General features: G+C 38.8%; 1 protein-coding gene across 5 annotated transcripts in view; it reads left to right on the top strand.

The window, feature by feature from the left end:
- PDLIM1 (PDZ and LIM domain 1) overlaps positions 1-13198 on the top strand; it is a 48053-nt gene that overhangs the window by 24250 nt on the left and 10605 nt on the right. For 2 of the 5 annotated variants that reach the window (XM_075216521.1, XM_075216522.1), the window contains exons 3-5: positions 1734-1818; positions 10524-10594; positions 11200-11508. In XM_075216521.1, coding sequence (XP_075072622.1) covers positions 1734-1818; positions 10524-10594; positions 11200-11508 — 465 coding nt within the window. Of the gene's footprint in view, positions 1-1733; positions 1819-10065; positions 10257-10523; positions 10595-11199; positions 11509-13198 lie in introns of those variants that run through there. The other 3 variants (XM_075216523.1, XM_075216524.1, XM_075216525.1) reach the window with 2 other exon arrangements.

Raw genomic sequence — 13198 nt, 5'->3', positions numbered from 1 at the left:
TCTCTGTACAGCGCTGCAGAATTAGTAGCGCTATATAAATAGCTGAGAATGATGATTGCACTACATACAATACAAACCTCACCTGGCCCTACCCCAGCTCCTCCCTCACCTGGCCCTACCCCAGCTCCTCCCTCACCTGGCCCTACCCCAGCTCCTCCCTCACCTGGCCCTACCCCAGCTCCTCCCTCACCTGGCCCTACCCCAGCTCCTCCCTCACCTGGCCCTACCGCAGCTCCTCCCTCACCTGACCCTACCCCAGCTCCTCCCCTATGCAACATCCGGTCCCAGAATCTTCTGACCTCTTTCCCTTTTAGCTCTCTAAAAAAAAATAAAAAAAAAAAATACATAATTAAGAAAGACAAAGTTTAATCTGCATTTCCACTTATACCACTGTATGTATGTATGTATGTATGAAAGATGTATTTCACATCAAAACACAACTGCAATGACATCTTAAGAAAACAAGCATACATGCACAGTAATCCAACAAATATATAATTATACTGTAAATAATACATAATGTTTAAATGGTGAGTTCAGATGTCATCACTTCAGTGTTCATTAGTAAAAGTTGCATACTGTAAGGAATAAGGCACTCTCTACTATTAATTATTTTGGCTACTAGTCACCTGGGGATTTCTGTGACCTGTTTAAAACAGCCTGAGTACAACATTGTAATATGGTCACAGACCTCCTAGGTTCCTGATTTCCCTATAAATTACAGTAGGGAGTGCATTATCCTATATGTAATTGGTACAGCACTAGAGGTTTTAAAGTGTACCTGCCACTTACTACATTTATTAAACGTAGTAGTTTATTTTTCCATGGTCACCATTTTTCCATGCTAGCATGAAGTTGGCCATCTTCTGGGCAAGTAATGAGATTGTGAACAGCCCATGCACTGATAGGAGCATGCTCACTGCTCCTGAGTGACATCATCAGTCTCCAACAACCTTATGAGACCGAGAGGGAGTTTCCCGGATTTAAAGCTGCATTTTCTCAATAATGTGTGTTCATAACTGTAAATTACATTAGGTTTTTACTCACTGCACTATTAATTTGACATTTTTCAGAAATACATGACCGTGTGACACTATTATACTATTATACTCTGCATGTGGACTAGGTAATGGCATTAGTAAATTCAGTGGACTCACCAAGTTACTGATTCTTCCACTTGTGTTCCTCTTTTGAAATACACTCATGCACCAGCGGTTCAAAAACGGTTGTGTTACACTTAGTAATGCATTGTTATCAGTATTACAAAATATGTTCGCAGTGCCAAGAACATAGCTACAAGTACACTTTTCTTTTTTTTTCATGAATGCAATCAAGCTATAATCTTGTACCTCATATACCAGAACCTCTTGGTTCCTCTTTAGAAAATAATTTCCTTTACTTTGTAACTCTTATTTTGCAGATTACTTTACTTCTCTAGAAATCTGCCCTAGGTAGATGCAAGTTGAACGGTTTTGCAGAACGCCTCCATTCTTTCTTCAGTTTGGGTCATAATTTCTTTCTGTTTGAAACCTTTACCCCTCGAACATCTGCAGTTTTTAAGTAAACCCCATTCCTGCAAATATTTTCTTTGGCGAACACCGTCCCTGACTGTTTACCATTACTTGCAGCATTGCCAGAAAGCAGCACATTGCCAGAAACTGATGTAAACTATTAAAAAAAACTAAACATACAGGAATTTATTCTGAACATGGTTTTTGTTTCTTTTCTTCCAGGACAGAGTCTAAAATCTGGTCACCTCTTGTAACTGAGGAAGGCAAAGCAAACCCATATAAAATGAATTTGGCATCTAATCCTCAGGTAAATAATTGTATTACTCCGCGTGATGTTTGTTTGTAGGAACATAAATATTTTAGATTATATTTCCTTTAGCGTTTTCTTAGGCAGCCTATAACTTCAGCAGTAGTGGAACTACGGCCCCCAGCAGTGGGCTGTCTGGTCATGCTGGGAGTTGTATTTTCCCATAAATTGGTAAGACATTATTTGGTCACATCAGCTGAAACTAGGTCCCTGTATTCTCGTACTGTATTCTCTGTACCAGCTCTGCCCGTTCCTAAATTATTCTTAATGGTTTAATATGTAATATACTAGTTTTGTTTTATTTTTTATTTCCAGCTTTTGCTGTGATATAACTCTGCACTGCAAGAAAGTTTATAATTGTTTTTTGAGACCTATCTAATGTCTTCCCTGTCAATGAAAATAAATGGTCTGAGGATATTTATTTTCAGTAAGAATGATATATTATTCTCTTAGCACTAATGGTACTGATGTATATACATAAACAGCTGCTTCTGCATGATCTCTCATACACTGTGTATTTTTCTACATAATGATACAATGCTTAAACAAAGCACAGCTGTCATTTGGCAAACGATGCTCTAAACGAACATGGTTATGGATAAAGATATTGTTTTATTTTAATCCACTGTGTTTTACTGAATAATCTCTGGTTAAATGATAACCAAACCCAAAAATGTGAACGTTTTACACACAGTAGTTAATATGCAGTATTTGCTGCTGTTGGGGCTGTTTCACAACATCTGGTAGAAGATTTCTTAGTCATCCAAACTTAACAAATATCTCACTGTTTTACAGGCTGCTCGGGTGGAATACATAGTTTAGATATCAAAGCTTCCTCAGTTATTTGGTTCAAGTGCTCTGTATACTGTGAAAACTGGATAGAGCATTTATATTGGCCCGGAATGGAAACCAACCATTTAGCTCCATTCATGGAGAGATACACACAGCTTTTGTCACTATCTATTACCACATTACATTGTTCATTGCACAACTGCATTTAGACATAAAGCAATCGGAATACATCCTGACAGGGCACAAGTGCCCCCGTGAGTACCATAAAACATACTTTCCAACTCTCCTGGAATATCTGGGAGACTCCCGAAATTCGGGTCAGTCTCACAGACTCCCGGGAGAGCTGGCAATTCTCCCGCATCTAGCCCACCTACCCACTTCAATAAAATTAGAGCCGGAATATACAGACGGAGGGGGCGGGGGCTTCGTGATTTTGCGTCATTTTGGCCCCGCCCCCAGTGATGTAATGTTTGTTTGGGGTCTTTTTGTAAAAAGACCCAAAACAGGCATTACGTCACCAGGGGCGGGGCCAAAATGACGCGAATAGCGAAGCACCACCCCCTCCGCCCATACACCCCTCCTGCCCTCCAGGATCTCCCGGACCCGGCCAACAGAAGGTTGGCAAGTATGCCATAAAATATAGACAAGTCAGCTGTTTTTATTCTGCAGAAATGACAGTTAATTACACATAAGCGTTTTCAGCTTTTGAAACACTTGTTGAGGCATGGCCCATCAGAAGGTACATCTAACTAAGTAATGTGCCTCAGCTGACCACTAACTATAAATGTTAGCTCCTATGCAGTGCCCCTCACGCACATCCCTAGTCACAGCCCTGTTCATCAGCAATTGGAGATATACATATTTATATATTGCCAACCATGAGTACTTTACAGCCACCAAACACAAAAACAGGCCCAGAGTCCATCTTAAATTATTTAAGAAGTGATGTCTATACACCCACTATGATGGATGTTTTGTTTTTTTCTTCTATTGAATCAATATTACAAAGTTTAATCAATGCATATATCAGCCATAATTATTTTAATAAAAGTAATGGGGACAGTGATATTTCAAACACCTTCTATTTATATCTCCTTTTAGAGCTACTGATGTATCTATACATTCAAGTCTCACAATTTAAATTACTAAACAATTAATTCTTTATTTTATTTTGTTTAATATTTTACAACCCTCCCATCATAATCAAGTAATTGGTACACTTACAAATGTGGTTGTCTCACTGTGTCTACTGAGTGATAGGTGCAACAACAGAACTAAAGGAATACAATTCTATAATGCACTGAAAGCCCGCACTGCACTAGGATTGGAGTAGTACTCAGCATGTTATCCCGGCTTGTGATGTATGCTGGCATGAAAAGTGTCTAAGCAATGTTATGTCTTGTACTAGTATAGTATTAACCCTGTTACCACGTCACAATGCACGAATAATGATATGGGGCCCTATAGATCACATCCTGGCATGCTCTATGCTGCATGTTTAACACGAACACTGTATCATGTTGACATGTGTCTTTGTAGAATGCTGGTGGGAATTCACATCAAAACTGCTTAAAGAAATAATGGTGAAAAAGTATGATGGTTTTTTATTTTTTTATTAATCCTTTTTATTTTCGGAGTGCATCAAATACATATATAGCATATATAATAATATTAAATGAGAATACTGTCATAGTATATAGCTAGTAGAAAAAATTAATAAAATGCTATAGTCATCTATGAGAAGTAATAACCAATTCCATGACCATGGTGCCAGGATTTTTTAATTCTATCAAAGAGTCGGTTCTGGGAGGGAGTGGAGAGGAAAAAGGGGAAAAAATGGGTGGGAGAGAGGAAGAGCAGGGAAATACTGGAGGTGCACACATTATTCCAAATCTGAAGCAAACGAATTGTTGAATTGAAACCCATATTGCATTCAATTTGGTCTATGTGTTTGTAGCTCTTTGCTCCTTGTTAATTTTTATTTGTACATAGATTGCACAGTAGGTAGGTGTGTTTGAAAACATAGCACAAAGCTTTTTTTTTATTTTTTTGCTTTTTTTGCTACGTCAAGTCCCCAGGCTAACTTTTTTTTTTTATTTGGCTCTTTGCTTGAATCCATTCAGCCATAAATTGCCATGTACATCGCCACTGGTTGTCCAGAGCAAGGAAGATCCTTATTTATTAGCCATTATTTCAGTAGTGTTCTCACATGACTCAGCCACATGTTTTTGGACTGCGATACAATGTGTCTTGTCAAAATTTGCTACTTATTTGTTTGATAAATGCACCAAAGGACCAGATGTGACCATTTATGGGCTCAATTATGGGCTATTGGTTGATCCCCTGGTAATGCTAATTTTATGAACTGAAATACTAAGTCACACACACTGACATCATGTACAGTTTCTGTTGCTATAGTGTAATCTTTAGTTTCTTTCCATCCTACTTATAAACCACTGCAAGCCTCTAGCAGCACAACCCACACCTGTAGGAAACTGACCTAATCTGGTTGATGTTGAAGGGGAATAAATCACCAGTGTTTTATAGTAGTCTAGTCTACTTTCAAATCTAAACAACCCTGGCCCATTTGTAATAATTGTAATAGGGTCACTTTTTAAGATAAAGTCTAATTTCTATTGGTTAATTTTGCACAGAGATTTTTTCCCCCAGCATATTTTGTTTTATTTATCTTGACGGAAATGGCCATGTTGCAAATTCTGCTGGGGTGATATTATCGTCATCATTTATTTATATAGCGCCCCTAATTCCGCAGTGCTGTACAGAGAATTAACTCGCATCATTCCCTTGGAGTGTGGGAGGAAACCTGAGCACCTTGAGGAAACTCATACAAACTCCACATAGATAAGGCCATGGTCAAAGTCATGACGCCAGTCTGTGAGGCAGAAGCGCTAATCACTAAGTCACTGTGTACTATATACCGATATAGCTGCCACATAGTGGGCATATTATCATAACATGTTGCAGGCTAGCACATCATTATTAAACCGTAACTTTTGAACTAGTCTGTTTCACTTACAATATTTAATAGATTATAAGGGACTTACTATCTGGAATGCTTGGGACTTGGTGTTAGTGGAGTATTTTTTTGAAGGGCCACAGAGATGGCAGTATTGGGTCAGATTGCTGATATGTGCAGAACTATTACAATTGCTACCTAGCGATTGTAAATATAATGTCGAGCCTTTCTTGTACTGTAAAGACATGAAAGCTTTTTCATGTATTTGTCAGCATTCCTCAAAACATTTAGAATCCTGAAATCGGGACACAATAAGCCCCGCCTCTGTTCCAATCAAACTCGGCCCACAAACGAGCATGTTTGTGTGGAACTCCGCCCACTTTTGGTTAAGTCCTGCCTCTTGCAGCCTGCAAATTGAGATGTCCCGCCAGTATTGGGACAGTTGGGAGGATTAATTTGTGGATGTTGTTAGAGGCTCTTTTAAATATGACAACTTTTATTTCAGATTTAGTGCTTCTTTAACCTACATTATTTGCCATTCAGCAGCTTGCAGTGCATGCTGGGGGTTGTAGTTCAGCAAGCCAAAAGGCTGTCTGTCCATGCTTTACAATAATCTAATATGTGTCTCACAATCAGTACTTTACAAATGTGCCACAGACACTTATGCCACTTTATTTGTACTTCATGACACAACTGCTCCCCCTAGAGCCAAGATTTGTCCACTGTTGGCTTTGCCTTTCAAATCTTGTACTGTTTGCAGAAAGTCCTACTTGGCTTTCTAGCTGTCTGCCAGATCTTATCACCAGCCTGTAAAATAAACAATTATTGTCCTGTTTCTAGAATACTGAACTACAGTTTAGAACACGGTAATCTCCTGTGTAGCCTGAGGACATATCGGCACACAAGTTAGTTGCTGCTATTTTTTCTTCCTGAATAAAAGTCGCATCATTTCGTGCTTAAAAGTAATTTCATTTTTATTTGTATTTGTTGATCTGTTTCCGGAGGGACACGATGTAATCTCCTGGTTATGTCATTCCGCATTAGGTGTGATAAGAATGAAATAGCAGACACAAGATATAACAGGACTATTGTTTCATGTCCTGGAGCCCGGTATGCGTCACAGGATTGGAATGCCAGGAGCTATGCTTTCTATGGAAGCTGGCTTAACACCATCAGTGCCAGCCACTTGGCTATTGTGCCTGTCTGACCTCTGGTGCTGTCATTTTATTTATGTGTCTATTTAAAGATTTGTCCTGGGAAAAGTCCATTTCAGTCTTTACTAACTGCACAATAACATTTTTCCTTTTCTGCATGTTAAATGCTATTTGTACCAATTACTCTTACGCTATGAGCCATATACCATAATATTTATTGAAGAGAAGTATTTAAAAGGGAAAAACATACCTTCATCAAACTTTACATACATAACCTGATAGGATGGCAGCACGGCACACGTCCAGCGAGACCAATGTCATACATAACATGTGTGGCAGGATCCCTGGAAAGTATTAAATATTTCTGCAAGGGCAGCCTTGTGTGTCTCCATATGTGCTACCACTGGGAGCTGACATTTGTTTTGTCTAAGTAAAATAAAAGATTATGGGGCCTATTTATTAAGCAGTGGTATTGAAGTAAACTATACTTACCATCATTCCTACACAAGTTGGAGTGTTCCGTAAATTTATCAATGTTGCATCGCAGCAGAAATTGTCCAGTTCTGCTCCATGATATATGATATAATTTCTACTGGAGGGTTCCTGTGCGTAGGCTCCAAATTTTCGTTCGGAACATGTGCACATGCATTCTAAAGAGGAACGAAGAAAGGAGGAGGAGATCCTGACACGAGCGCATTTCGAAGACGCCGTGGTAAGTATTATTTTTTTTTTATCACAAACAGCAGTTTATCGCAACTGCTGTTCCTGTGTTGTTTTTTTTAAATAAATTCGATAAATTGTTCAATCCTTATCAATGCGATAAGAATTGAAAACTCGGATGACCTGTGACCCGCAAATGTTTTTTCTCACATTGTATTACAAAGACAGATGCACTCCCCATTGGATTACAACAAACACAAATATATTTTTTTTAAAAAAGTGGAACCACAACATGAACTGGCTGTAGGTTGTTGAACAAGCATCAGCATGTCCTTCCAGGCAACGGCTGCTAGTGCATGCTGGAACAATAGCTGGCAAACTGCTGTTCCTGAGTTATGAAAAGACAGCTGGAACATCGGCACTGCTCAAAGCTGCATGGGAAGATTTTTGTTTTATGTCCAATTTTTTCTTGCTTTCAAAAACCCTGAATGTTATGTGCAAGTTCCAGCAAGCAGGAAATTCTACTGGATTTGGTGAAACCTGGGTGTAATAAGTGTGCTCTTTTCATGTGAGCGTAAAGTTCCACTTTATCCCACCAGATTGAATGGGCTCCATTGACTGGTTATAACTATATTGCCTATAATATGGTAATACCAGTGTGCACTCACATCAGTCTCTGCACCAAAAGGTATGGGAGGAAACCCACGCAAACACGGGGAGAACATACAAATTCTACACAGATAAGGCCACGGTTGGGAATTGAACTCATGACCCCAATGCTGTGAGGTAAAAGTGCTAACCACTAGGCCACTGTGCTGCCAATGATAATTCTGTAAATATGAGAACTGCTTTGTAATTCAACATACAACATATTTTAACATATATTTTACATTTAATGATATGAACTAGAAGCCCTTCTTTTACCTCTTTGCTAAATTATTCCTAAAATATTTTTTCCCTGTATTTTGTATTTAGTGGTGGGCTGTTATAGGGGCATTTTTGGTGGGCTCAGGTCGATGAGGGAACCCAGACCTTCTCCATTCATACTCACTGGAGCTTGCCTATCCTCCTTGTGATAGTACAATATAAGGATCTGTAAACTCTTTCTTCAACCTGGTTTTTGAATGTACATGATAATTTTCTCCATGTCTCTAACTACCATGAGCTCAGAAGACACAAGCACACAAGGAATGACTGTGTACATGTTGGATAACTGTAACTAACGTGATACGCACAGGGATGACGTGGCAGCGTTGTACAATGTACAATAGCAGTGGTGTGTCGCCCTTCTTGTCTACACTGAAGGATACTTTTTGTCCCACTGTGCTGGGCATCTGTATCACCCCAGCTCCCACAGTGTGTAGCCTCCAACACCCTGATGTAGAGACACGTTACACCCGGTTGTTATGTAGACAGCCGGCTGAGACTGATGCTCCGCTCAATGATAGGCCTTTAATAAACATAAGGCCCAAATGCCTCCTAATACTGTCATACTAGGCATCCAAAAAGAAATGTCTGGCATGGAACAGACTTTGTCTGTCCTCTGTGCGTCTCTGTATTCTGTTTAGAGACATACACTTGTAATAAAATAGTATACTCCCATTATATAGCATTATAAAGCATCAAGGTTTACAATTCTCTCCAACATTGTGGGTACTTATGTTTTATCTTTATATTCTTCTTTTTACCATAGTATTGTATTTTGCTGTTTTTTGTACAGTTTGTGTGTGTCATGGACTGTTTTTTGCATTCAGCCATATAACCGTATATTACAACAGATGGTGTGTGCTAGCGTATTGCTCAGACTTAGACACTTAGCTTTTTATAAATATTGATTCATATGTAAATCCTTTCAATTCACTCTGGTTAGTTTCAACATTGATTTTTCACCATGCCCACGTCAAAAGAATATATAACTGCAATGAAATAATGTTCTGCTGTGCAGATTGTAAATGTGGGAAAACATGACTAAGCAAAAGAATCAAAACTTGCTGAACTTTTGGGATATTTTTATTAGATTTTTCTATATATGTTACCACCTGTGGACTGGAATCCATAGAATAACGTTTATATATCCTTTAAGAATGTAACACAAGAACAAGTGTATTAGAGAAGAATACGTGGACCACATACGAGGGATACATACTTCCATGAAGGTGCATTGGGTAACAGCTGGTGGTGTGTGTTGTCAGCAAGCAGCACAAAATAAAAATATATTACAATACACATACACTATAGAATTGTTTTTATTAGGTACAAATGTACATAAACCTGCAGCAACTAATCATTTACTTTGATTGCACTTTTACATCTAATTGCAAAGAACAACTATTTTCATATTTTTTTCATATTTTATAAGATTTAGAATAAAACAAAAATCTTATTGTCCCTTAAAATTATCAAGGCTTATGTAATTATTAATAAAAATGCCAATGGGATAAGTCTAACATGGGTGGGTATTCTGTAAGTGTGGTTGAAGTCAGTCTGAGAATCTTAACATGTGAATTGCTCTAGTGTTCAGCTGCCATTGTACACACTGTATCCTACGTCACTTGCAAGTTGTTATCTTGTCATTCAGCATTGCATGAGTTCTGGCTGTCTTGTCACTTCACGCGTGCATGGTAGATACACGTCTGATTTTCCTTCTGGTCCCCTTGCATGCAGGAAGTAAAACAGATAGGAATTGCACACAACCGAAGTGCTATGCCGTTCACTGCCGCCTCCGCTTCCAGCACCCCCAAAGTGATCACTGCTCAGTACAACAACCCAGCCGGCCTTTACTCCACTGACAACATCCAAACCTTCAATAGTACTTTGGAGACCAAATCCTCTGGCGTCCCGGTGCCAAGTAAAGTGTAAGTATCCTTCGTCTGGACCATTTCAATAGTACAATATATAGACAATATTTATTATTGCAGTTTTATATAGTGATAACAGATTTAGCTATACTGTGTATGTTCTCTCCAATCACACTCCAACTTTACAGACAACCTTTTTCAACATGTGACAAAAATGTACAAGGTTTATTGGTTGCTTGTTTAACCATGTTTTTCTCTTTGTTCACATACATTCTGCAGATGATCGACTGATGGGAAACTAACAGTGTGTCTTTTATTTACCAGAGACCTGTCAAATTTCAGCGTGCTTTCAGCATGACTTACCAGCCACTAAAATCACCAACAGGCTCCATCAGGTGCTTTCCAATTGATATGATCCATTCCGAACTTACAGTGGACCCATCTCCGACACATGGGAGAGGCAGTAATACTCAGGAGAATGCAGCCTCAAGCCTCAGTGATAGGCAGAATACTTGTTCAGCCCCCAAATATAGCAGCTGTGTGTAGGTGATGGGTCCACTTTAAATTGCCACCAGCAGGGCGCATTCTAGTGCAAAAAAAAGCAATTGATGCAGCATTCTAACTGAAGTCATGTCTCCAAGAAATTTATATGTAGAAAAAATATTTCTTAAGACTAACTTATTATAGCATCAATATGGTATGAGCACTTTTTTTTTATTATATTAAGTTATACATTATTTAATTAAGAAATTGTTTACTGCTACAATGATATAATTCACTTTTTTTTTTAGACTTTTTTTTTTAGACTTTTTTTTTTAGACTTTTTTTTTTTTTTATCTATTTTGTACAAGTGTGCCATTTTTATATGTAGGCAATTTTAGGAATGTGATTGCTACTCACAACTGTTTACTCATTACTAATTTTAATTTTCCTTCCTTTTGTTGCTGATCTGTCACGAACATCTCTCTGCCTTTGATCTGTAACTTCAAACTGGTCCTAGCCCCCTCTCGCCCTCTGCCATGTTTAAAGCTCCCCTGGCTTCTGTCTATTACCCTCTTCAGTCAAGTACTTCTCCCAGCACTTTGCAAAGGAGGCACAGCACCTCCTCAATCCCAACTCAAGTGCGAGTGGTACCTGAAGAGTTAAAACAAGCCGCCCAGATCTGCCCTAACAGCCCCGTGGAGGTGGATATCCCTGGCCTCAGAGTCACGCACGTCCAGTTTAACTCCCCATTACAGCTCTATTCCCAGGAAAACATTATGGATACATTGCAGGGGCAGATCTCTTCCATTAACCCATCTTATTCCAGGTAACATTGCTCGTGGGCACAGGTACCTGGCATACTGCATGCGAGTTGTAGAGTGGCACTGCATGCTAATGAAATTGTATCTCGTAACACCATTACAATGGTTTTCTTCTCACTTTGTCTAATATGTTAATAGTATACTCTGTCTTAATCTGAATTCACAGTATCTGCATATTGCATCCTTCACAAACGCACTACCAGACAGTGTTTATAGAAATGTATGTAACATGATGGAGATATTTTTATTGGTTTGCATACATGGTTTTAGTCCTTTTGTGGTATTAATCCTAAAGCTTAGAACACAAAACATTTACAGAGCTGCCAAGAGGAACGTATATAAGGCCCCAGTACAGCAAGTTTCTGCCCCTCGCCGCCTCCACACACAGCATGTAAAGGGTTGTGTGGTGCCGCCGAAGGAGCGTGACAACATAGTGTTTTGTGGTTGTGCCTCTTTAGACATGACGACATATTAAGTATTTAAATGGTGCTGCTGTCACCTACCAGTTGTTGCAGATTTCACAACCTTCTTGTATGGATCCTGGAATGTTGGGAGGTGTTTGTAAAATGTATAGGTCCATTAAATATGGAAAACCAAGCAATAAGTGAACACAGTATATAACACAGATCACGCATGTACATAATTATATAACAAGCAAGATATGTGTGATATAAATGACCATTTCCAAATATGTAGTGCCCTATATAGATATGATTAAACAATGTAACACAAGTGTAATTGTATAAGAGAAAAGGCTGCCTCTAGGGACTCTGCAACCCCATACAGAGATAACTGCACGATAAAAATTGAGGCGCTCAAAAACCCTTAAACATTTAATTCAATAATGTTGAGAAAAAAATACACAAAACCAAAAACTCCAAAGATAAATAGACACACACACACTTTGTTTGTTTTTGGTGGCAAGTAAATCTTAAATATTCTTTTGACAGGTTGTATAAATAGACATTTTAAGTTCAATACATTGAATTACATAAAGTATATGTTGCTCTTGGTCTTTAAACTTCAATGGAAAGAGTCCCTTTTCCATGTTTAAAACCTGCCCACTGAAGCTTGGGACACACCTGTGGATCATTCAGTTACTTAAGTGGCCAATCTCAGCCTGTATATACATATGAATACCCTCAGTCTTGTTTTTGACAGGACAGTCCCAATTCTCAGACCTCAGAAAAGCCGTAGCCTATGGAATGTGGGTGTGGCCACACTAGGTTGGGGTGCTGCCTGCAGGTCAGGTCTGTGTTGCACTCATGGTATTTGATAAGCACTGAGGCTAGTGGGAGCACAGCTATGATTATATACATTCAGTGTTACAGAGAGAACAATGCAGATGACGTGGCTTGCTTCTATAGGTCCAGACTTCAGATGGGTCCAGTGTAAATAGGTCATAGGCTAGTTCAAACAACCCTCTCAAAGTCTGAGGGTCAACATTCCAGATGATTCTCCCGCCCAGAAACCAGTTACAACTAGTCCATTAGCATTTTACAGTTTGGTATCACTCTGACTATTTATTCCCTAACATCAATAACTAGAGTATGCAATATGCGATCTCTTCGGCGAATGATATCAGACATGACACATTTCCTGTAACCTGAACCTTAAATAACACTGAAGTGTACATATAATCATAATATATAAACTAATAATAAACTAAATACTATCTGCTCATAAATCACTGTG

The sequence above is a fragment of the Mixophyes fleayi genome, chromosome 6 (assembly GCF_038048845.1).
Source record: "Mixophyes fleayi isolate aMixFle1 chromosome 6, aMixFle1.hap1, whole genome shotgun sequence".
Taxonomy (NCBI): domain Eukaryota; kingdom Metazoa; phylum Chordata; class Amphibia; order Anura; family Limnodynastidae; genus Mixophyes; species Mixophyes fleayi.
Note: the sequence above shows the minus strand (reverse complement) of the source record. Positions and strands in the feature narration are given on the sequence as shown.